We start from the raw sequence: 25,019 nt of genomic DNA on the forward strand, positions 1-25,019 counted from the left end.
GAGAGGAGATGATTGTACCAGCAGGCCACTGACACTAATGTAAAGGCAGACCCCATCAGGGCCTCCTCTCCCAAGTGCCTGATCCTCAAGTGCTCTTATCCCCCTGAAGCAGGCTATTATACATCTAAGATTGTATGGTTGGGAGAGGGCCCAACATGACCCCTACACACACACACACACACACACACACACACACACACACACACACACACACACACACACACACACACATATACGTACACAGTCACTTGTGCATAGACCCACACATTTTAACCACATAGACTACACATAATGCACATTGTGTGACAAACATACTTGGAGGCAGTCACACATTACCTAACTACCCACCGACATGCACTCTCCCTCCCACTCTCTCTCTTTCTCTCTCTCTCTCCCACACACACACACACACACACACACACACACACACACACACACACACACACACACACACACACACACACACACACATATACGTACACAGTCACTTGTGCATAGACCCACACATTTTAACCACATAGACTACACATAATGCACATTGTGTGACAAACATACTTGGAGGCAGTCACACATTACCTAACTACCCACCGACATGCACTCTCCCTCCCACTCTCTCTCTTTCTCTCTCTCTCTCCCACATACACACACACACACTCCCTCCGCATAATCCCCACCACTCCTGTTCCTCAGACACCAATCCCACCCTAGACCAGCGAGCTTTAGCGAGGTCTGGTGAGCTGTAATCACCTTGTGTAAATTGTTTAAAGAAAACCTTCCTGACACAGCTGCCTTGACTTGTGAGGGTTTGTCCAACTGAAGGAGAGGGCGAAAGAGGAGGTTTTTGGAGTGGGAGTTCAAAAGGACCATGTGAAGAGGCTCTACTGGAGCTTCTATTGTAGCCCTACAACAGCATGGCAGAGCCAGGAAAAGGTGATGACCACACTGGCATCAGTTTGTGATCCTTCTCTAAATGTGGGGCTACACCTTGCACAGCAAGGGTCAGAGTGAATGTTGGTACCAGCAAGAGCTGGAGAAGTTGGAGGGGGGAGACGTGGGGGTTTGCCAGCATGCCTCTTTTACTGCTGTGGGGCTCCAATGTTCCAGAGAGCCCTGTTCCTATTCCTCCCCCACCTCACTCTCGAGTGTCAAAGCCCTCTACCATATAACAATGCGTAATGTTCTGCTTTGGGTGCCAACCGATGATAAATTGCATGTTTCCAGTCGTCAGTGTTGGGCCTGGGTTGCCTGGTTTCAGAGATCATGTCCTCGCGTCTTCTGCTCCCGAAGCCCCCAACCCCCCTCCTCAGAAGGGGTGAAAGACGCGCCAAGAAAAACCCCCCCCCCCCCCCCCCCCCCCTTCATGCTGGGAGGGCAGCAGATCAGGCTGCAGGCAGCTCTAGGGAGCGAGGGGGGGGGGGGGTCCCCGCATGTTAATTTTGCAGGTCCTCATTTAGTCTGCGCAAGAAATGACAATTTCGATTTGACACAGAAAGCTCCCATTCAGACCCCATGCAATTACAGTGGCAGTCAAAGAGCTTGTCTTACTAAATAGGAAGGCACACAGTTTCGCTTTCACAACCTCCAACTTTGCCCACCCCCACCACTTCACACTAAAGGTATGAACTCCTGGAAAAGTGTCGAGTACATTAATCACTGGCCCACTTTTTAGACACATGGCAGTGGTCTAGCCCCCCTCCTCACCTAACACAATTAAAAAAAAAATTTTTTTTTTAAAAAATGGTACCCTTACACACTCAAACATATTGGCAGCGTGAGGCGTTCCAAAATTCAACAGCACAGCAGTTTAGCTGGTGTGACCTAAACATCCAGTATACCATCCATTTGTCGTGGCCTTTAGCTAAATCAGGGCACCCACTTCCCTTGATTATGGCTATGTAAGGTTTGAGATGCACATTCAGCATTGTACCATAGCTTTTTCAGACCTTTATGTACAAAAGCTGCTGAAATGCAGCCATATTCAATCCTTGCAGTTAATGTAAAAAGTCTGGACCTATACCCTATTAGATGCATTGGTCAGAGTATTTAGCCACTTCAGAGAGTAGCACATTGCAGCACACCTTGTATGCATGCTCTATACAACTACTGATGAGTATTAGTCAATAGTTTATTGGTATATTGGTTAGATATATTGGTATATTGAGTACATTGGTTTACAATATATTCAACATTCAAGCTACATGGCAAAGGAGACCGTAGGTAACTATAAATACTACTACAATGGATACTGTTACCAGGGGATGAGGGTGGAGAAGTTGAAGTGCTAGTCAGTGTGTGGTGGACTGTACTGATGGTAGAGGGAAAAGGAGGGTAAAGTGGAATTGTATGGTACATGGTTGCAGGTAGACTTTGGTCCTCAAGGCCCTCTTGTATAGATAGAGGGGAATGTTCTGGTAGCACTTGGCAGATCTTTCCACCAACGGGAACAGCAAATGAAAATGGTCTGGATTGCCCCTAATGTTGGAGCGCAGCGGTCTAGTGGACTAGCGGACATCCTATATCTATTATATGGTCCATACAGTATTTTGCCTGTTTGCCCAATTGGGTGCAATTGGATTCTTTCTTCCTGCTGTTGGTGAAGTCTTCCTTGTGAAGTCTGTTTACATACTGTAGAGGAAAGAAAAATAATCCCAAAATGGGTCCAACACTGGGGTAGAAACAATGTGCTTTGTTTTAGTCTTTTTCAGAGCCATTTGGATGTGTGAGCCCCTGGATATGCAGTTGCATTCTAACAAGTGACTGTCCCATTATCCCAGTTTCACTAAAATCACCTGTGTGTGTGTGTGTGTGTGTGTGTGTGTGTGTGTGTGTGTGTGTCTGTGTGTCTGTGTGTGTCTGTGTGTGTGTCTGTGTGTCTGTGTGTCTGTGTGTGTGTGTGTGTGTGTGTGTGTGTGTGTGTGTGTGTGTGTGTGTGTGTGTGTGTGCAGGACTCCAGATCAGTGCCCCAGCGTGGTGTCCTTGCTGTCGGAGAGCTACAACCCTCATGTGCGCTGCGGAGCGGCCATGGCCCTGGGGATCTGCTGTGCTGGCACAGGACTCAAGGTGAGGTCCCCCTTCCTTTTTATCCCACACCTCCTCACCCCTCTACTTCCTGCCCTTCACCTTTCATCTATTTCTTGTCTTCATGTCCCTCTTTCTCCACGACACTTTCCCCGGGTTTCTGGTGTTTATCTCTTCCTGCTAGCCCTCTCCCACTCCTCTTTTTGCCCCTCCATCTCCCCCTTTTCCATTCACTCTTCTCTCTCTTTCCTCATCTCATTTTTCTCTCTCCCTCTGATCAGCTCTCATGTGTTTGGAGAGTTTTGATTCATTACAGTCTCTTCAGGCTGTCCCCTCCAGCTCTTGCCCAATCAGTTCTAATGACAGATCGATGTGCAAGCAGGACTCAAACAGGAAATGGATATCTCTGGGCCCTTTGATGGCTACGACCCTGTGTGTGTGTGTGTGTGTGTGCCTGTGTGTGTGCGTGTGTGTGCCTGTGTGTGTGCGTGTGCCCAGTGCTCTGCTTATTTGGATGTGCCAGCTGTTGCATGGTTTGATTAGCAGACTGGCTGGCTGAGAATTATGAGTGCTGACTGAGATGGGTCGCAACGACAGATCAAACCAATTTCACAGCAACAATCCGAAATATCACTCTGAAAGACACGGGTAGTTCCTCTGTCTAATGGAGTGGAAGATGACACACTGTTCCCTTAAGAGCAAGTCAAAAGATGTCTGTATTCTGGTACATTTAATCCTTTGAGAGGTGCACTCTGACATTTAGGGAAGTGTTATCACTAGTCCCTGGAGTGGATTGCTACATAAGAACTACGCTGAATACATCATTTTCAGCACCATTTCTCCTCTAGAGCAACAGTGATTGATCTCTTGATGTTGGTGCACTCCCTGAAGTATGTATGTTTTTGTGTTTGTGCAGGGAGTGCATCCCTGAGGGATTCTTTAAGACTTCACATGAGGCTGTATCTGTGGGAGATCACACTAGGGCTTCGTCCACACCAGTGTCACAGTGTTTTCAGTGAGGCCACAGCGTCTCTGCCTGTGTTGCCTCACTGGAAACACACACACACACACTCACACAGAGGAACCGTCTGTCTCCTTGGCTGGATGACTTAATGAAGCGCTTGACTCTGGGCTCTGACTCTGGCTGGGCTCTCTGATGCCGCAAACCCAAGCTGAGCCACGGGCCATTTCACCTGGAGCCGGCACGTGCCCACCCGTCTCCACAAACTGGACCCGTCTGAGGGCTCAGAGTTGTGTGTGTCTCTCTGTCTGTCCCTGTATATGTGTGTGTGTGTGTGTATGAGGGAGAGTACTGCCACTACGACCGTGGATCCCTATTTGGGTCACGCACAGCCTAATGCGCCAGGTTCCATAATTTATACTCCTGGGGTTTCGGTTATTTTTATTGCAGGCATATTGTAGTCGCCCATGCTGTGCTGAGACATGGAGAAAGTGCAGAACCAAGCTGTTTGGAACCCCCCTATTTTACCTGGTGTCCAAGTAATTTTGCAAATGTAAACACCATTTGCTATTGGTCGTGTCTCTCTCTCTCTCTCTCTCTCTCTCTCTCTCTCTCTCTCTCTCTCTCTCTCTCTCTCTCTCTCTCTCTCTCTCTCTCTCTCTCTCTCTCTGCAATTTGTCAGGGAAATGGGTCGCCTTTCCGCACGCATGCAAATGTATAGCGTCAAGAGAGAAAATAAGTTGTGCCTTTCTCTTTCGAAGTCATTTCCGCACCTTCTAAACCTTTGGTTTGGGCTGACGTCTTGCAGCCCTGGAAGGTGTGTCCCCATCTGTCCATGGGCTCTGTGCACTAAGGCGGAGGCCTGCGCAGGAGCATGGCATTCTTCAGGGCGCTGCATAGATTAGTCTTGACGCTCAGTCTCCTCAGTTTAAGCAGACTCTCCAATCAAGCACAGGATGTGGTCAAGGCTCCCAGGCAGGCTCCACTCCCAAGTCGAAAATGTCACATCACCTCTGTGCTGGCAAGCCCAATGCAGCCATTCCATACCGTTTTCATTCTTATTATTCCGCTCCTCTTTGCCACCGTATTAAACCGATTCATTAGTCCTGTGGACAGTTTCATCTCAGGAGAGGGGGAAGAAGAGATGGAGAGACGTGGTGTTTTCGCACAAGCCTGCTGGATGGCAGGTTCGGCCTTGGGGCGAGGGTGGGCTGTGCCCAGAAACCCAATGGAGGGGAACAAATTGGCGTTGAGGTGTGAGCCGTGTAAATTGTTGGCCGAGAGCGGTTTGGTTTTGGTTTTGGTTTTCCACAGTGTTTGTGTCTGGCCCTGGCGTTGGTGTTGACGGGCACTGGGATTGATTCGTGCCACCCATTTCTTGGGCATATTGATTCGTGCCACCCATTTCTGTGCCAGCCCCTTGGCGAGGCCTTGCTGTTGGGCCACTTGCCTTGGTGAGGCCCCTGAAAGAATCGTTAGAGAGGAGAGGATTGGTTCCTGCTGAGAGAGCTGAGGCTCATCCAGTCAGCTGAAGGCAGTCTCCAGCCACTCCTCCGAAATCGCCCGATATGTATGTGTGGATGGATGTCCATCCGAGAAAAAGGAGGAAACCTTTTGAAAGTGAATTTCATCTCCAGTCTTGCTAATCCAGCAGCAATCATTTCTACTTTCCTTTTCTTTTTTCCTTCCCCTCTCTCTTTGCCCCCATCCTCCCTCCCTTCCTTGGTCTCTGTCTTTGTGTCGGTCTCCGCACCTCACCTAGCCGCCTACTCCAAACACGAGCCCTTCTCGCTGACCAGCCTGCCCGCTTGTTTAGAGCTCCAGCACGTGAAATGGGTCACAGGTGTTGCTGTTGATGAATGTGCACGGGCGTGCACGGTGCAAAATGATAAGTGTGTGGTTTTCAGTCCAAACACCGCAAGGAATGTCTGACGAACCTGCCTGCACGATCACCCACCACAATAGCGTCTTCATAAGAGCAGAGAGTTCAACTTAATTTCGCGGTGCCCCAGTTGTGATATAGCTTTGCCCTATTATATTCAGCCGCTGGCGCAGCTAGACACCGCTAATAGTATTGTCTACACGCCTGGCTGTCGCTGTCTGAATTGACTTTGAACTGTCTGAATTGAAATTGAGTTGATGTCTGTAAACATGATGATTGTCAGCTCCTGTTCTCCAGAGAAGAGCAAATCAGTACTTAACCATGGATGGGTTATTTACAAATTTCTTTTCATCATCTCTTGATGAAAAGAAATCACAAAAGTCATAAAAATGGGACGGAATATGATATTGCATTTGGTATAATAAGAGCCTCTCCCTAACCACTGCACATAAGCCTTGTCAGTATATGTACCGCATTTCTAAAGTATGCATGATTTGTTTTCCCACACACAGGAAGCCATAAACCTTCTGGAGCCCATGACCAACGACCCCGTGAATTACGTCAGACAGGGAGCCCTCATCGCCTCTGCCCTCATCATGATTCAACAGACCGAGGTCACTTGTCCGAAGGTGAGCGGCATACACAAACACAAGCCTTCTGTCCTAAATTAGGCAGGACACTCATCAAGTGTAGACGCTCCCTCTGGCATACACACTAGCAAAGTCATTGAGGTGATCTAATAAGGCATGAGCCTCAGGTAGAGCTATCTTCACTGCACCCTTGACACCTGCGTAGTCCAGTCAGAAATGGTGGATATTCTCTGCTCTGAAGTGGCAGAGAAGCTGAGACATGGATGGATTGCTGCAGGGTGGTGATGGCAGGTCAGGTAGGGACAGCAGTCAACACAAGGACCTTCACGTCCCCTCTGTTCACAAACTGCAGCACTGCCCTTTTAGTCTGTCCATACAAGCAGGCCACATGTCCCCTTCAATCAATTTGGTATTTACTTGTTTATTTACTCAGTAATGACATCTAGCAGTGATCCATGGCTCCACTCACTTTTTTTAAACCCAGATAGACCATTAATATCTCATTCTATTATCCACATATCCAGACTGGCACCCTTCTAAATCGGGTTAATGAATGGGTTTTTTTAGTGTTTAACGACACAGCATGCTCCACCCGTTCACTCCCATGTCCCAGCGTGGTGACGGATGGTGGCGGTTGCAGTAGTGGTGGCTGTGCCTCTCCACCGTGCTGCACTGTGCTGCACTGTGTCGCGTTCTGTATGCATCGGCGTGTCGGCGCGCTGATGAAAGCCATTAAGCTCCCAGACAGGGAGGTCAGGCACGATCAGCGGAACATTGAAATGCATTAGGCCCGTGATTGCTCCTTAAAATGGCTCGGCAGTGGCGCAGTGTTTGGGGGGAGCAGAACTTCATCCCTGAGTCACCCCCAATTAAAACTCCTCCACAAGTTTAGCTCCATGTGAGAGAGGGAATGAGAGGGGGGAAGATGATGGATGAAGTCTGTGTGTGTGTGCGTGTGCGTGTGCGTGTGTGTGTGTGTACACGTGTGTGTGTGTGTGTGAGACGGATGAAGGGAGAGTGAGACAGTGAGAGGGAGTTGAAAGCAGCTAACCGAATGAGCTTGATGAAGTTGCGACCCGGAGGGAGGGAGATGGGCTGGGCGAGGCTAGAGAGAGTGAGTTGGAAAGCAAAGCCAGAACAGAAAGGTGGAGTTGAGATGGAGAGGGTGGTGTACTGGCTAGTTAAGTGGAAGCAGTTCAAACTCGCATTTACTCTGTATGCGTTGGGATGGATGGTGAATATCTGAAAATGGTTTGTACAAAGAGCTGGCCAGTCTAGAAGGTCGCTCCAGAGATCAATCCGAAATGAGGGAAAAGGCAACAGCTTGTCATAGTGCACAGCAGCTTTCATCTGCCTGATGCAGAGAGAGTAAGTGCAGAATGCCCCAGACCAGCTGCAACAAACAGACTTGTCATGTTCCTCTGCCAAGCACAACACTGCAAGAACGCCGCCTCAGTGTTCTCAGCGATCAAATGGATACAAAGGCAAAACTGTTTTTATTCTCCCTTTTTTAATTTTATAAAAAGAAGACAGGAAATGTTTTAAGATGAAAACCAACTTTGTGTTGTTTAGTTCATAGATTTGTATTTTTATGCAAATTTGTGTTTTTGTCGTCCCCCCCCCCCCCCCACCTTTTTGTGTTTTTGTTGAAAAGCTATATTCAAAAAGGTTTTGATGCCATTTCAACTCTGTCTGCAGAATTACATTAATCATGTAGTGGCAACAATTTCACACCTATGAATTGGAGGAAAACACCTGACCAGACTTTGACCAGACTTTGATTCTCTCCTCCACCAGGTCGCTCAGTTCAGGCAGCTGTACTCCAAGGTCATCAACGACAAACACGACGACGTGATGGCCAAGTTCGGGGCCATCTTGGCCCAGGGCATCCTGGATGCAGGTGAGTGTTCCGGCTGTGCTCTCTTCTTGTTCCCTCTGTTGAGGATCTAGTTCCAACAGATATGGAGCGAGCTCCAAAGGTGTCACGCTGCGTTAGCTCGTGTGACGATAGCCACGTTGCTCAACCCCACCACCCTCTTTGTATGTTTGCGTGTGTATATACAATGTGCATGTGTGTGTTTATTCTTTGTGTGTGTGTGTGTGTGTGTGTGTGTGTGTGTATACACATGTGTATGTGTATGTGTGTGTGTGTGTGTGTGAGGTCCCAATGCGAGCTGCAGATCGTCACTTTGAGAGCTGGACGCGAGCGCAGATGTGTGTATGCATACCCTGAATGCAAGCGTGTGGCGAGACACGCTCTCTAATGCTAACAGTGGGCTTTGTGTGTGAGCCCCAGAGAAAGAGCAGGGCTGGCGTCGGGAGACTCCAAAAGGTCTGTGTGGAGAAGCCTGTCCAAATATAAGGCCAGGTGCTGCACACGTCCTAACAGCTTCAGAGAGCTGGGTGGGTATGGCAGGGTTGGCCTCATCAGCGAAATACTTGGGCTAACTTTGTTGTGCTGATTCATTAGATTAGTTTGAAACGAGTCCTATTGGTCTTTACGTTACTGTGTGTATGTGTGCACACATTTTTACAATGAACTCTCTTATTCCTTTGGATTTGGTGACACGGGAGTTAAATCTGCTGAAGGTTTGTGCTTTGGTGTGATGGTCCTTGTGTGTAAGTGAGAAAGAGATGAGGGGGGTGTGTGTGTGTGTGTTGTTATTGCAAGGTGAGTATGAGATTGGGCAGCGGGCTGTAGATGGCTTGCCAGGCCCTCTCTTGGCTCTTCTGCAGTAGTTGAGCAACCCCCCTAATGCCCTCCATGCATCATTGTCATGGCGACAGCAGGCAGGCCGGAACAGGCTCCTACTCTGGGCAGATGAGATCTCTGAGATAGATCAGCTCTCTGAGATCAGCACGCACAGCTCCTACACACACACACACACACACACACACACACACACCAGCCCTTCTCCTTATCCCAATCAACAGCGTATGTACGGGTGAAAAACATCACCAAGCTTGGGCCCCAACATAAACGCCATCCCCTGACATTTATGCGACCACACACCCACCTCTCACTCAGACGAGATGGAGCGATTGTTTTGTTTCTCAAGTTTCCCGTCATCTGCTAATGCTCCTGTGCGTGCCCCTGGTCTCAGGTGATCCACTCTCCCCCTCCTCCTCCTCCTCCTCCTCCTCCCCTCCATATCTCTTCCACATTCTGCTGCCTTTCACCCTTGGGCCAAACCATCTCCTATCAGCCTCCACATAGGGCCAGTTTCATTTTTAGATCAGTGCCCTCACCTCCTCCTGACCAGCTGGCAACTGCCCTTTGCGTCTCATCAACACCTCCATCATCAGCGTGTCTGTCCGTCTGGGCGTGTGTGTTGCTCTGTCCAGTGCCTTCTGATGAATGCGGCTGTTTTAAATCAGCCGCTGTGGAATCTCCTCACAGGGCCTGGCGTGAGTCTGCCTCGCCTCGCCGCGCGCTCACAAGGGGGACGCTTGGAAACAAGGCCGTTTGGTGGCGACTCTTCGGCGCGCAGCTCAGTGTTGTTGTTATGCGTTCTACTGTCATCTACGAGGTCGAGAAATTAGGGAGTTGCCAGTCGGCAGTCAAAATAAGGAATCGGATGACCTGCAGGTCGCCGTGACGATAAGCAACAACAGAAACAATATGGGGAAGGCGAGCGGGAGCAGGGAAATGTGAGAAGTCTGTGTTTCGGAGACAGAGGGAGTAGGTGTGCTATTGTTTGTTGAATCTGAACAACTCCCTCCTGTCCAGGCTTAAGTCTCCCTTTCATCAATAGCATGGCGGCCGCTTGCCTGTCTCCCCAGTGGCCTGTGAACTATCCTCCAGATATGCTCCAAAAAAAGAAGAGATGAGCCCCATGCTCTGCCCTTCCTCTGCCCTCCGCCCCGCCCCTCCCCTCCTCTCCACCTCTTTCCTTCCTCCTCTCATTACCTTCCTCTTCTCGCTCTTTTTTTCTCTGCCCCTGCGCTCTTTATCTTTTCTATCCCTCTATCTCTCCCCCTCTCTCTAACCCTCCCCAAGGGAGAGGAAGGGCTATTATTTCAGCGGTCCACCCTATCTCTGCACCCTGACCCCCACGTTGTAGATTAATTATGGCTGGACTCTGCACTCTGCCTCTGCCATCAGACCTCCCTGCCCACCCCCACATCCCCCTCGGCCATCTCTGCATTGTTTTAATCAAGACCCAGCCTCCAGTAATTGACTTTAATGCCATTAATATCAGGGATGACTAATAGAACATTCCTGAAGGCCTTTGTGTGTGATATGCAATTACAGCGCTCAAGGAAGGGCGACTAAGATGATGAAGGGGCCTGAAAAAACAAGGGAAGGTGGTGTCTCTCTTTCCTGTGTCTAATGGCTGTTGTTATGACATTGTCTTTCATTCCCTATTCTATCACTCTCTCTTCTCTCTCTCTCTCTCTCTCTCTCTCTCGCACGCTCTCTCTCTCTCTCTCTCCCCCTCTGCTTATCCTTCCGTAGGTGGCCGTAACATGTCCATCTCGCTGCAGTCGCGCACAGGTCACACACACATGCCATCTGTGGTGGGGCTGCTGGTCTTCACTCAGTTCTGGTTCTGGTTCCCGCTCTCCCACTTCCTGTCGCTGGCCTTCACCCCCACCGCCATCATCGGCCTCAACAAGGACCTGAAGGTAAACACTGCAGCGCACCAGCCTGCTCACATCACACCGGTCAGCTAAATCATCAGCCATGTGTTTATTTAGGAGGAGAGAAGGAGGGAGTCCAACTGTTAGAAAGACACTCCAGGTAGCTTCTAAACAGCAGGTTCAAACATGGTTCAAACAGGCAAGATTAAAATTGCACTTATTGTCTTCATTTAAGGGTATGAATGTAATTGTGTTATATGTTATTCTGACAGTAGAGTGTCTTTGTAGCACACACACGGACACACACTCTCTAATCATACTGCAGCCCAGCTGGCTCAGTGCTCCTCGTGCTTGTCTTCTGCAATGGGGGGGGGGGGGTGACATTGGAAACCAGTCATGCGGCCAGCTGGAACTAAAGGCCCTTGACACACACAGGCGCTGGGCAGTTGCGTGAGCAGAATTGTCATTGTCCGAGGTTCGGCTTGGTTATGATGGACTAACGCTAATGCAGGCCAGCCCAGTAAGGAGCCGCCACAATAATCCAGACCCCCCGGTCCACCTCCCCTTCACCCCCCTGGCAGAGTGCCAAAGCCTTTATCTTAGCCGCCACTATAGGGAGAGGGTGATCAATGTCTCATACCAGAGGCTTAATGAAATGGGGTCCTCTCCTCGCCATTCGCAAACAATAGTAACACACACACACACACACACATATTGAAACACCTGCTGCAGCCCCCTGCCAGCGGAGGTGTTTTTTTAAGACGGGCAGCCTTGGCCAGTGGCTGCCCCCGGAGCTGTGGCGTGTGCCAGCGGGCTCCTCTGCTGGCCGGCACAGACAGATGGTTTGGCTGCAGCGCGTCCTTCCTTTCCTCCGGCTCTCTTCCTGCGCTGCCACTCATGTCTTTCATGGCATTTGCTCAATGTCCTGCTTCCTCCAGATGCTTGAGAAGAAGCAGGCCGGATCATTTGGCCACATCCAAATTGTCATCTTTTTTCCGAAACTGGATGTAAAAATGGTCATAATAAAACCGAAAATAAAAGGGAATTTGTTAGGTATATATGTGTATGTTGCGTATACATATATTTGTTTTGACAAATCTCCCTTGATGTGAAAAGAATTGAATTGTTGAGTGGCAACTCTAATCTGACACTTCTGTCTTGTGTTTCCCTCTCCTGCAGATGCCCAAGGTGCAGTACAGGTCCAACTGCAAGCCCTCCACATTCGCCTACCCACCCGCGCTGGAGGTGCCCAAGGAGAAGGAGAAGGAGAAGGTGAGGCCCAGAGAACAAAGCCCACATCATCTCCAGTCTCACCCCACATCATCTCCCGTCTCACCCCACATCATCTCCAGTCTCACCCCACATCATCTCCAGTCTCACCCCACATCATCTCCCGTCTCACCCCACATCATCTCCCGTCTCACCCCACATCATCTCCAGTCTCACCCCACATCATCTCCAGTCTCACCCCACATCATCTCCCGTCTCACCCCACATCATCTCCCGTCTCACCCCACATCATCTCCAGTCTCACCCCACATCATCTCCAGTCTCACCCCACATCAACCCCACATCATCTCCAGTCTCACCCCACATCATCTCCAGTCTCACCCCACATCATCTCCAGTCTCACCCCACACCCCCACATCATCTCCCGTCTCACCCCACATCATCTCCCGTCTCACCCCACATCATCTCCCGTCTCACCCCACACCCCCACATCATCTCCAGTCTCACCCCACCCGCTCCTGCAGACTCTTCTCCTGTGTCAGAATGTTGTTTTTCCTTTGGAAAATGCTGGCCAAACTTTCCCACCACAAAAATTGGCCGATCTAATTCAAATAAACGGTGGATTTATTGTGAAACGGGCTGACGATTATGACTCACCTGTTTACCAACCCGTGAGCTTTAGACCTGTTGTGAGAGTGGTTGTTGAAAAATCCCCTTTCACAGGTGGAACCTCACAGTAAACACAGTGATATGACTCAGAGGGATCAAACGGGGCTGAAGCTTGAAATATCTTTTCAACACAAACACACAAAATGTTACTCAATCCCACAGCAGGATTTACAGCAATGTCGAGAAGCTGCGATTACTGAAAACAAGATTTAAATTAGCAATGTCAAAATTAGAAACCACCACTATTAGACACATGTACTCATTCAACCCCCCACACAAACGCACGCACACGCACACACACATGCACACGCACTCACACACACACACACACACACACACACACACTCTCTGACGAGCCCATTTAAAAAGGATATGCTCTTTTGTGATCAGCAAATAGCAGGGCTGTTATTTCCAGCAGGTGTTTGGCAGATCGAGGCCCGCAGCCGCACTGTCGGCCCACCTTGATGAGCGCGCGAGGGCTTTTGTGCGGGCCAGCTGCACAGAGCATGGCGCCAGCGCTGCCCTGAGCAGCCACTTAGCCCCATCTCCCGCTGGCACCGCGCGCCCTGGGAAACGCGCGCGCGCACACACACACACACACACACACACACACGCACGCCTGCCTGCCATAACCGCCCCGGCAGGAGCGCAGCATGCGGCCGCCTTCATCAGCAGGATTTATGTGGCCTTCAGTCACTCCTGACGTCTCCCTCTAACTCTCTCTCTCCCTCTCTCTCTCTCTCTCTCTCTCTCTCTCTCTCTCTCTCTCTCTCTCTCTCTCTCTCTCTCTCACTCTCTCTCTCTCTCTCTCTCTCTCTCTCTCACTCTCCCTCCATCGGCCAGGTCTCCACCGCTGTTCTCTCCATCACCGCCAAGGCCAAGAAGAAGGAGAAGGAAAAGGAGAAGAAGGAGAAGGAGGAGGAGAAGATGGAAGTGGTGAGTGTGTGCATCTGTGTGTGTGTGTGTGCTTCTGTGTGGGCGTGTGCGTCTGTGTGTGCGTCTGTGTGTGTGTGCGTCTGTGTGTGTGTGTGTGTGTGCGTCTGTGTGTGTGTGTGTGTGTGTGTGTCTGTGTGTGTGTGCGTGTGTCTGTGTGTGTGTGCGTCTGTGTGTGTGCGTCTGTGTGTGTGCGTGTGTGTGTGTGTGTGTGTGTGCCCAGACTCTGCCCATAAGCACAGACAGAAGCTGGACTCCTGCTGTTTGTCATGCAGTGTGCTAATGAGACCTCTGTGAAGTGGAGAGCCCAGACATGCATCCCGTAAGATGGTGTGTGTGTGTGTGTGTGTGTGTGTGTGTGTGTGTGTATGTGTATGCTGTGTGTATGTTGTGTGAGCGGCAGCAAACTAAAGCCTTCTTGCTGTAGTTGGGACGGGGCGATGGGGGTGGGGTAACACTTGGCCCTTTGAGGAAGGGGCTGAGGAGCAGGATTTAATGTGCTCATAGTTTGCAGGCTCTTCATGTTCCCTCTCAGCCCCAGTTACGAGACTGCAGGGAGCACTACAGCTTCCTCTCCCTCTTCTTCTCCACTCTCTCACTCTATCCTTTCCTCTCTTTCTTTTACAACATTCTTTTTGTCTTTCACCAGTCTCGATCAATCCCTCCCACTCGGTCGTATACCAGTAGTTCAAGCATGAAGGCCCAGCTATAGAGGAATATTACCACAGGTCTCTGCCCTCTCAAGTGCTGTCGACTCTATTACATTTTAATGTCAATTTGGGCTTTCATTGCCCTGGTCCTCACCAAAGGCCAGAGTTTCCAGAATCTTTCCTCCAAGAGAAGCTGTGTGTGTGTGTGTGTGTGTGTGTGTGTGTGTGTGTGTTGGAATGGAACTGAGGCGTTGAGGCATGGGTGATGTCAGCGGGTGAAACTGAGTCCCTAACCCTTCCACCAGCATACACCCCCAACTCCCCCACCCCACACACACATACAGTTGCACACTTGGCCGGGGCTTATCGCCAGGCCAGAGATTTATAGCAGCACACAACACCGGCATGGACCTGCGCATAAAGACAGGCCTAATCCACTGGACAAATAGATATTTTCTCAACCTTTTACTCAGCAGTCAAACGCCCCACATACACACACACACACAAACACACACACACACACACACAGTTTGCTGTCCAGCATGGCCCACTGGTATAGCATGGCTTTTCACTTCCCACTATAGCGCTAGATTCTGATTGGATACAGGTAGTATAAAAGCAAACTTAGATAAGAGTAATGTTTTTGATAGGTTTTTAAACTGTGCCTTATAGAAGCAAACGATTACGTGTCTTTTATGGCTCCTTTGATGATGACTGTACCAGTTAATCTGGACAATCTAACTCCGAAATCTATAAATCAGTTGCACAGTGAAGGCCTAGGGGCGAGTGCTTGTCCTCTCGTCATGTTTACATTCTTGACATTTTGTCTGCACAGGAGACGGATGGAGACAAAGAAAAGAGGGATGAGGAGAAGGAAAAAGAGAAAGAGAAGAAGAAGGAGCCCGAGCCCAACTTCCAGCTGCTGGAGAACCCGGCCCGAGTGATGCCGGCCCAGCTCAAAGTGCTGGCCATGCCCGAGACCTGCCGCTACCAGCCCTTCAAGCCTGTGAGTGCCCCCTCCTTCTATGTGGTTGGCTATTAACACTGCTGTAAGCAATGCTAATGCTAACGTCCTTGCTAATTTGTTTCCTATCAGATTATGGTCGGTATGCTTACATTTTCGGTTGTTAATTACCCAAAGCTTGTTTTGGTCAGAATATCCATTTGTGATGGCCATTATAAGTGGTTAACTGAAACGTATCATGGCAGCACATTACAGCACAGCAGTTTTCATCAGTTTGCATAGTTTGTTTTTCCCTGCCTTTAGTCCCATGTTTTTGGTCCCTCTGTGGTCACCTTGATCAGCAACAACAAACACCTGGTTCTGCTAAAGGGCCTTATAATTATCTGCTGAGCTGAGAGCGTGTGACTGGGAGGGAAGATTTGACTTCTACATGTACTAGCACTGCTCTTCCACAGGGCTGGAAATAGGATATTTCAAAGTGTATGCTGTACGAGAAAAGCAACTACTAAACCGCACATGCAGCCTTATGGCTATGGTGATGGTAAAGGTGGTAGTGAATTGTGGTGATTAGAGATGGATGCTAGAGATGGCCTAGGGCCAGAATACAGTCAAGTATGTTACTTCACTGTTACTGTATCGGAACACCCCCTATTACCACCATTGTGTCACTTAATATTAATTTCTATACAAACCAAGACTGCGGATTCCTAAAAAAACGCAAGCACCCACACCATTGGTGTATCTAAATTAGCTATGTACCAAAAATTACATTTTACCGTGACTCGGAAGAGCTGTAAACAGTGTTGTAAGGCTTCGTGTACAAATCCACTTGGAGCTCCAGTGGAATTTTGAATTGCGACGAGAATTCTCGGGCTAGCCGTTGATGTGCCATGTGAAAGGGTGGAAGTAGACATCCCACCAGGCCAGCACTAAACTCCAAGCGTGGTAAACAAAATTGGATATTTCAGGCCCCGGTTAGAACCAAACCAGATTTTGTTCAAATCTACACACCTAAGGCTACTGAAAAATGTAAGGTTAATTTATCAAATGTTATTTTGAAGTATGAAAAAATATCGTTGCTTTAGAATTTTCGAACGAAATGGGTGATAATTGGAGGTGTTACGATACTGTTCGCATCCAAAAATGTCCATTTGGGGATGACCGCGTCATCCTTAAGTTACAACAAACAAAAGAAGGCGCTTTGATAACAGCAGAGCTTTAGTTGAAGCAATATCGCAAGAGACCCATCCGCACAGTGGCTGATTGTCCCTGGGAGCCTATTTTCTGTTTATGTGTATTTAGTTAATTTCCCTTAGCCGGGCTGTATGTCAGTAAGGCGACCCAGCATGAACCCAAACCCCCCTCCTCTCCTAATGTGATTAGTAGCAGTGAAAAAAGCATCTTTGGCCCGCGATGTCTCTCGGCCGCATGCCCATGCTTAAATGCTCCCCATTTCCCTACAGTAAATAAATTCAGTTTTAGCATTGCCCACACTGGAACACAACCAGACCCCTTTTGGAGAGGAAGACGACCGTCCACTCGAACGTCCAGATAAACAGAGCCAAGTGTGTAACCATAGCCACGCGGTCACTCTGGAGAGGTCAGTGTGTGTGTTAATGGAGCCCATTAGCTTAGCTCAGCCTCAAAGCACTGTGCTTTTTAAGGGGCTTCTTCATTTCCGACGACTTATGCTGGGAAATTGTTTGGCTGCCAATGTTGATATGCAATCCGTGCAGTTTTTGGACAACTTGACCCAGCGTGTTTACCACTGCTGACAAATAACCATATTGACGAGCCTGTGACCATTGCCCCCTACAGTGTATGTTTTGGCTTGAGCTCCGTGTTCTTCCCTTTATGGGAGTGCGTGGTCTGCTGGCCGGAGAGAGGCGTTGGTCTAAACACTCGGAGGTGTGTGCCGACGGCTGTGATGGGGGAGGCATGATGGACGACGTGGCATGTGTTTCAAAGCGAGCGCCTGATGAAAGGCATGGGGCAGGCGGGTGTCCGGAGGAGGCAGGAGCGGCCAGCGCTGGACCGAGCGATGCCGTTTGTGTGTGTGCCAGGGCACAGGCCCATCCTGCCCCTCCCGCTGCCCGGCAGCAGAGCCAGCGCTCCGGGCCCCTCAGTTCTCTGACCCTGGCCGTCTCCTGCGCCCGCAGCAGGGTCAAGGGTCAAGGATAGAGCAGTGCCCCGGTCATCTGCTGCTGGACTGCCGGTCCCCACAGGTGGTGCGACTTTCTGCTCATGATGAGTGATGGCAGTGAAAATTATAAAGGGCCTCTAGCTCTGTCCACTCAGAAAGGTCAACAGACCTATAGGACGTGTGGTCAGACAGCTACCAGGACTGTGTGCTGTTTTTAATTAAAGTGGAAAGATTCCCACAAACACATTGACAGCTGTGTTAGAGACTGTAGGCATTTCAGAGTTCCCTGCACCACGCTGAGCTCAAAGGGACGTAGATGATCTCCCAGTGATGATCTAAGCCTTCCTACAGTAGTCTCTGACAGCTAATGTGGATTTGCTCCCTGAAACATGATTATTCATTATGTCAGTATGTTTGGTTTAAGTTGAATCTAGCCAACATGCCTTTGGTGGAGATGCTAACAACTAGGGTAGAGACACGGAAATTGGAGAAATGTTTATACGTGGTGTCCAGTTGTTACTTGTTGTCTGGTCCGGTCTGGGCTCCTGCCTCTAACATACTTGTGTTCTTCCCTGTCAGTTGCACACGGGCGGCATCATCATCCTGAAAGACACCAGTGAGGAAGAGGAGGAGCTAGTGGAGCCCGTCTCTGCCCACGGCCCCAAGATCGAGGAGGAAGAGCAGGAGCCCGAGGCCCCCGAGCCCTTTGAGTACATCGACGAGTGAGCACACTCCACCCACAAGGTACCCACACCTGCCTTCACACTCGGCCCCAGGCCCCCAGAGCCCCATACAACACACTCCATTAGTTTGGGAACTCCATGTCCCACAATCCATCTAAAAGCCCTTACTCAAGCAGCCAAAATTCCTGTTTTAATGTTAAGTGCTGGCTCCCAGAGCAGGACTTGTCAGCCACTCGCATATCTCAAAGTATACTGTGTTTAGGCCTTAGACATATGGCACACACAATTTAAAGTATGACACATTTTCTGCCTCTCCCCTCCATATTTGTTTTCTTGTCTTTTTTTCTCTGCCTTGCCACTTATGGCAGTGAATCCTTCCAAGCTGCCTGTGTGTGCCCTTAGATGGAGAATAGATAGCATTAGCGGAAGCTAGCACGCCTTTGTGTTGCTCCGCTTCAGCAGAACAAGGCCAAACCCCTCAATGCCAGTGGAATGTAAGCAATGTCAGGCAATGCTAATCACTCTGAACTTTTCCACGTAGCACTATAGGCCTTCGTTAGCCCGGTGGCTCTCAACAGCCCATGATATAGGACACAGCAGTGGCAGGCATTCACACTGGAATCTCTGTTCACTGTAGCCGTCTCACTGAGGAGAGATCTAAACACCAGTGCAGATCCATATGACGTGTGACTTATTTGATTAAAGGCACATGTTGGGATGCAGCAGAGGCCGGCACTGTGTAGCATATTTTTGGCCAGTGAGTTTCCAGTGGAGGCAGCACAAAGTCAAACAACAGTGTAGCTCAGCTTGTTCTCTGTTTGACACGTTCCTAGCGAGAAGTCAAAAACATTACCAGCAGGTGATGAGTGAATTTAAATATCCGGAATATTTCCTGTTGTGTATTTTGCCGTAACCCCCCCCCCCCCCCAGAATAGCTCCTTAAAATTCCTATCTTTGTACTTCTAAAAGCCAATGTGCTTATTCTCTCCCTCTCTCTCCCTCCCTCCCTGTCTCTCTGTCTCTCCCTCCCTCCCTCTCTCTGTCTCTCCCTCCCACTCTCTCTCTCTCTCTTTTCTCTTTGTGCGTGTGGGTTGTAACAAAGCTATGGTGGTTGTGGGGATGATTGTGGGTGCTGCCAGTAATGGATATTTCTCTGCTCTCTCACAGGTGGTGTTTGAATTCACGGCAGACCCTAGCATGAACCTTTCAGAGCACCCAGCTCCACCCCACCCCACCCTCGCCCATCTCCATGCCCTTTTTACATGTTCTTTTCGCTACCTGGCCTCGACAGAATGGGGAGGTTTAACGTTATCTTGTTTAATGGTTTCATTTTCTGTCAGTACAAGAAATAAAATATATCTCACAAATCAAGGCTCTGTGTGTGCTTGTTCACAAATAGATCGATTTGAACCTCGTGCTGTAGTATCAACAATACCCAAAGTTGCTTGGTCTCTTCTCATGAAAGTGTCAACTGATCATATCTGCCTATACTGGGTCTCATAGTAAATCAGTGGCTTGTCATCTGTGTGTTCATTAGAAATACGGTAGTTATGATTACTTGCAAATAAAATTACATGATGGATCGAAGTCATAATTGGCAGACAGTTTGTTTAGACACAACGGACAAATGTCTGGCACCCATTCCGTGCCCTGTGCGTGTAGAGAGAGCTGTGTGTTTGTAATTAGCTGTCCCTGGTGTTAATTTAATCCAAACGCAGCCTTTGTCTAATTAGCATCGGACTCTTTATGGTTCCTAGAACGCTCACGGAACAACGCAAATGACAAAACTCGTGCCATGCTGCGGTACTAATCACATTTGTTTGCTGAAGTGGAGTCCTACTAAGACCAAATTAAAAAGCCAGCTTTTATTAAGTAGGCAAGCTATTCATTAGCCTGTTGTTTCCCCCTCTAAAATATTATAAACTCTGATTAAGTTGATTAGCCCGAGGAATAGGTCATGCCAGTAAAGAAGAGCACATTTAACCAGGAACAAGTATACGTTCATGTGGCTCATCTTTCTGTTTACAGCAAGGAAGGAGATTATTGATGAAAAATTCTGTGGAAGGCAATCTGATCACCTTATGGCCAAGCACACCGAATACTTATGTTATGGCTAATGCTGTTAACGTTCACATTCTTTTGAGTTTTATTCACTTGTATGTAAAAAGGGGCAAAGAGTCTTCAAGAGGCCAAAAGGCCCGCAAGCTCTTTAGTGACGACATGAAAGATTTTCCACTGGATCTAGTGCAATTGAGCTCTTTTTGAGAACATCTTTTCATGTGCGCGATATAAGAACCAGCTGCTGCTGGCTAAATGAGAGGGCTCAACCACTTTGTTGTTTGGCCCGTCACAATAACGTAAGGATGAAGAATCAGTTTATGTAGCGCTAAAAAGAATGCCCAAAGTTATTGAAGCGTTTAAATGTGCATGATTTGTTCTCTCTGTTCAGTACACAACAGAAGGCTGGGTAATGAAGAATAATGGGCTCGAGCTTTTGGTGCTGTTGATGTTGGACGTTCTAAAGGACTGGCGAACATGCATATTTAGTTAGTGCCATACATCTCTCTGCACCTCCACCCCCTACCGGTGGGTAAGAAGAGCTGCGCGGCACCATTTACCTCACCGCAGTGCTGAAACTCACGGCATGAAATCACTCAAGGAAGAATCAAGAAGCTGCTCAACAGAAGTCATGATGTGGGGCGCCATGCTCGATTAGAATCAGTGGTGACCATTTCTACCCCGCTGGCACTGAAACTACCTTGAGTTTTGCTGTTCAACTCACTTTGTTGTGTAGGAGGGAGAAAAGAATAGTTTAGTGAGCCCCACACCTTACCCCCTCTCTCTTTCTTCTATGGCTGGTGAGTTGCTTCTGTGATGCTCACCATTCCCAAACTGACAGGAGGAAGCTTTTAGTCACATATTGAGACTTTCCTACTGTGTTTCCCATAAATGGAAAGGATTGCGCCAAAACATTAATTTACTGCATGCCTTTACAGTGTGGGTGGGATGCTGTGATCCATTTGGAGTTCGGAAAAATCTCACACTATTCCTGGAGCAACCTCATACATCATAGATATTTCCTTTTGAATTCTTTCTTTTAAATGGCATGCTGATATGGCCTTGTTAAAGTAGTCTGTTCTAAAGTCACATTTCCTTTCACACAAAGGATACCAGCAGACTAATGTGGTGCACTGGGCAGTTTCCACAGAAAGCCTTGCATGCAGCATGTGTGTTGTCGCTCTTGATCCATCTCTAATGTAATAGGCTACACGTGGAGAAAGAAGTAAGAAGACATTCAGGGATAGTGGCAGGTGCTGTGTATTCCTCTGTTGTACCCTGGAGTTTGATTAACTGTTTGTTGTCTCGTGCTGCTAACAGGTGGACCCCTCCCTTTCTTAGGGCTGGGCTACCTTTGGTCAGCTGGAGAATTGAGCAGATATTTGAAAGATAGCGGGGACCACAGCTGCTTGTCCTCATGCCTCCTGCAGTTCCTAAGATCTCAAATGTAAGGCAGTTCTGAGGAAACTGCTTGTCATTCTATGACATAAGAACTTCTAGCAAAGTGTGATTAAATTCTACCGAACAAATCAGGCTGAAAAAAAAAAAAGCTGAAAGAAGAGTAGGCCTACTAGATCATATGACCATTGCTGACCATTTGGAAGGCCTGATGCAATCTGCTGGGTCAGTCTTTTAAAGCTTTATAAGGCTATGTACAGGGTCGGCGCCAGAGAGCAAAGGGTGGGGGGGGGGTCATGAGCACTGACAGAGGGGAGGGGGGGGGAGTGCACCTCACCTCACCTCACTTTTATTAGTTATTTTGCCATATAATAAAGAGCATCCTTCGAGCCTTTTGGATAACTGAAACAATATGATCTGATCATGGGGGGAAATAGTGCAAGAACATAGCCGTCATAGCCAGTGTTTAATAGCACACAGCGTTTAATAGAATAGTGTAGCATAGGCAGGAGGAGGAGTACAGGAGCCTGGTGGAGGACTTTGTGCAATGGTGCAAACTCAATCATCTTCAACTTAACAGTTCAAAGACCAAGGAGATGGTGGTGGATTTCCGCAGGTCTAAGCCCACTCTGCTACCAGTCCACATTGATGGGGTCAATGTGGAGGTGGTTAGCACCTACAAGTATCTGGGTCTCCACCTGGACAATAAACTGGACTGGTCAGCCAACACTGATGCACTCTACAAGAAAGGGCAGAGCAGGCTGTACTTCCTGAGGAGGCTGCGGTCCTTCAATGTGTGCAGTAAGCTCCTCAGGATGTTCTACCAGTCTGTTGTTGCTAGCGTCCTCTTCTATGCAGTAGTATGCTGGGGAGGAAGCACAAGGAAGAAGGATGTGGGGCGAATTGACAGGCTGGTAAGGAAAGCTGGCTCTGTAGTGGGAGCTGAACTGGAGTGCATCACTTCACTATCTGACAAAAGGACCCTGAACAAACTGATCAACATCTTGGACAATGAGTGTCACCCACTCCACAGCACTATTGTTAAGCAGAAGAGCCTGATCAGCTGGAGACTTCGCTCACTGCCTTGCACAACTGACAGACTGAGAAAGTCATTTGTCCCCAGGGCAATTGAACTGTTCAATGCCTCACTTAAGGGAAGAGGAGAGATAGACTTTTCTGCATAGTCTGCCTGCCTCTTCACCCCCTCCATGTTTGGTACTGTCTGTCCACTAGCCACTTATACCACTGTCTTTATGCCTCACTGTTTGCGTGCTATATTAGCACATTAGCACATATGCATAACCCCCCCCCCCCCTCCATGCCACAGCAAACTGTGGCCACACTTATACATTTTCTTAATAGTTAAATATATAGATATATAGACTTTACTTTATTTCTGCATTGTTGCACTGTTGACTTACTCATTTGCACTGTCACCATGACCACTATCAGCATTGCACTACCACCATGACACTCATTCACACAGAGCACCTTAGAGCACCTTACCATACCTTACATGCACAGAGAATCACAGGCTTAGTCCCTGCCTCAGTCATTGCAAGCGCCTCTGATTTATTAATCACCACTATGTGGATACTGTTTTTAGAATTGATTTAGATTAAGTGTTAGTATAATTTGTATTTTTGTAAGTTGTATTTTAGTATATTTTTATATATTGTATTAAGTGTTAGTATATTTGTATTTTAGTATATTTAGCATATTCTTATCTTCTACTGTCCTTACTGCTTAGTTGTGTTTTTATATTATATACTTTAATTACTCTTTCTGCTGTTAAAGAATGTGTTTGTGTTGTATGTATGCTGCTGAGACCTTGAATTTCCCCTGGGGATCAATAAAGTATCTATCTATCTATCTATCTATCTATCTATCTAGGCTACAATACAAGTAGGCTATAACAGACTCACCACCAGCAGGCCTAGGCTTCACTGTGTCTTTCCATTCATTTCGAAATGTTCTTGTAAGATCCTGCTCAAAAGCAAATTGCACATACTGATAATATTGCAACATTGAATGTAGGCTATGTGAATAATGTGATCACTCAAAATGTTTTTTTTAAAGTAGCCTACAGAATGAATTCTAACACATTTACGAAGTGGCTAGGTAGATGCGCCAAATGTGATTAAAAGTTTAAGAGCGAACAGGACACTCGGCCTGGCTTTTAGTGTTTTGTGCTGCTGTTAGTCTACTGATTTTGAGTTTGGAGATGTAGGCTACTGTTTTGCAACTACAGGCTGTGAATGCCGACTCCACAACTGTCGCATTTCCCAGCCAGGTCCATGATAGGCTTTTTGTCACTGCATCCAAAAATGTCTCCCTCTGGATAAGACCCGAGATGTGTTGCACTCACTAAAGGGCGATTCCATCTCCCCTCTTAAAGTAGCCTATGACCCAAAGCACTATCCGTTGCTCAAGTTTATCATTAGGGACTGTACGATATTTACCGGGGGGAGGGCCTAAGATAATTTTTTAAGCCCTATGGGAAGGCCCAGGAGAAAATTTTTGGCCTGGGGGGAGGGCCGAGGAAAATTATTTTTTCCTGATCCATGATATTTTTTTCCCACTGATCAATGATCCGTTTTCGATATTTTAAAAGGTTTGTAGGCCAAAACATGATTCACGTCTCTTTGACAGAGTGGGCGAGTCCAAAAAGTCGCAACCCTACCTAAATCTCCCACAACTCCCCTCGTAAGCTTGCAGGTCACCCGCGGTTATGAGTCATAAACAAAATATTTTAATGATATTCGGGTCATTTGCGGGCGGGTCAGTTAAAATTAATTAAATATATATTTTCTACAAATAGGCCTACTTAAAATATCACGAGAAGGATAGCATCAGTAAAGCATCGATACAGTAAGTCAACAGTAAAGAAGCTGAAGACGCGAGTTAAAATAATAAAGACACCCCTTCAGGAAAAGGAAAAAATAGGAAATATTGGGAAAAGTTCTTAAAGAAGATGACAGTAGTACAAGTTATGGTCTATGTAGGCCTACTTTTTGCGAAGCCATTTAAAAGTATGACAGCCGAAACGGGCAGCCTGCAGGAATAAATCTTATGGCATAGACTACACAGCCATATCTACCGCTATGTATAGGTTCGCGCATGCATAAAAGTTATCTTAGTTCGTTGTGTTTGTGACTTTAAACAGTGGATGTGCTTTAGTAAAGCTTTGTGCTTCATTCAGCATTTGAAACCAGTTCTTACGCTAACGTTTTGACCAGCAATGTATCTCTCTTGC

At 47.9% G+C, this 25,019-nt stretch overlaps 1 protein-coding gene across 2 annotated transcripts in view; it reads left to right on the top strand.

Annotated features, from left to right (window-relative positions):
- Window positions 1–19,674, top strand: part of psmd1 (proteasome 26S subunit, non-ATPase 1) — a 44,693-nt gene extending 25,019 nt beyond the window's left edge. For both annotated transcript variants that reach the window (XM_076277936.1, XM_076277937.1), the window contains exons 17-25: window positions 2,946–3,060; window positions 6,374–6,490; window positions 8,249–8,351; window positions 10,911–11,080; window positions 12,215–12,307; window positions 13,778–13,870; window positions 15,353–15,523; window positions 18,204–18,368; window positions 19,475–19,674. In XM_076277936.1, coding sequence (XP_076134051.1) covers window positions 2,946–3,060; window positions 6,374–6,490; window positions 8,249–8,351; window positions 10,911–11,080; window positions 12,215–12,307; window positions 13,778–13,870; window positions 15,353–15,523; window positions 18,204–18,350 — 1,009 coding nt within the window. In that variant the 3' untranslated portion in view covers window positions 18,351–18,368; window positions 19,475–19,674. The remainder of the gene's footprint in view (window positions 1–2,945; window positions 3,061–6,373; window positions 6,491–8,248; window positions 8,352–10,910; window positions 11,081–12,214; window positions 12,308–13,777; window positions 13,871–15,352; window positions 15,524–18,203; window positions 18,369–19,474) is intronic.
- Window positions 19,675–25,019: the final 5,345 nt, after the last annotated feature.

This window comes from Alosa pseudoharengus, unplaced genomic scaffold (genome assembly GCF_046254945.1).
Source record: "Alosa pseudoharengus isolate Yale_2024_CS ecotype anadromous, Long Island Sound unplaced genomic scaffold, YU_APseudo_1.1 YU_APseudo_1.1_scf_11, whole genome shotgun sequence".
NCBI lineage: Eukaryota > Metazoa > Chordata > Actinopteri > Clupeiformes > Clupeidae > Alosa > Alosa pseudoharengus.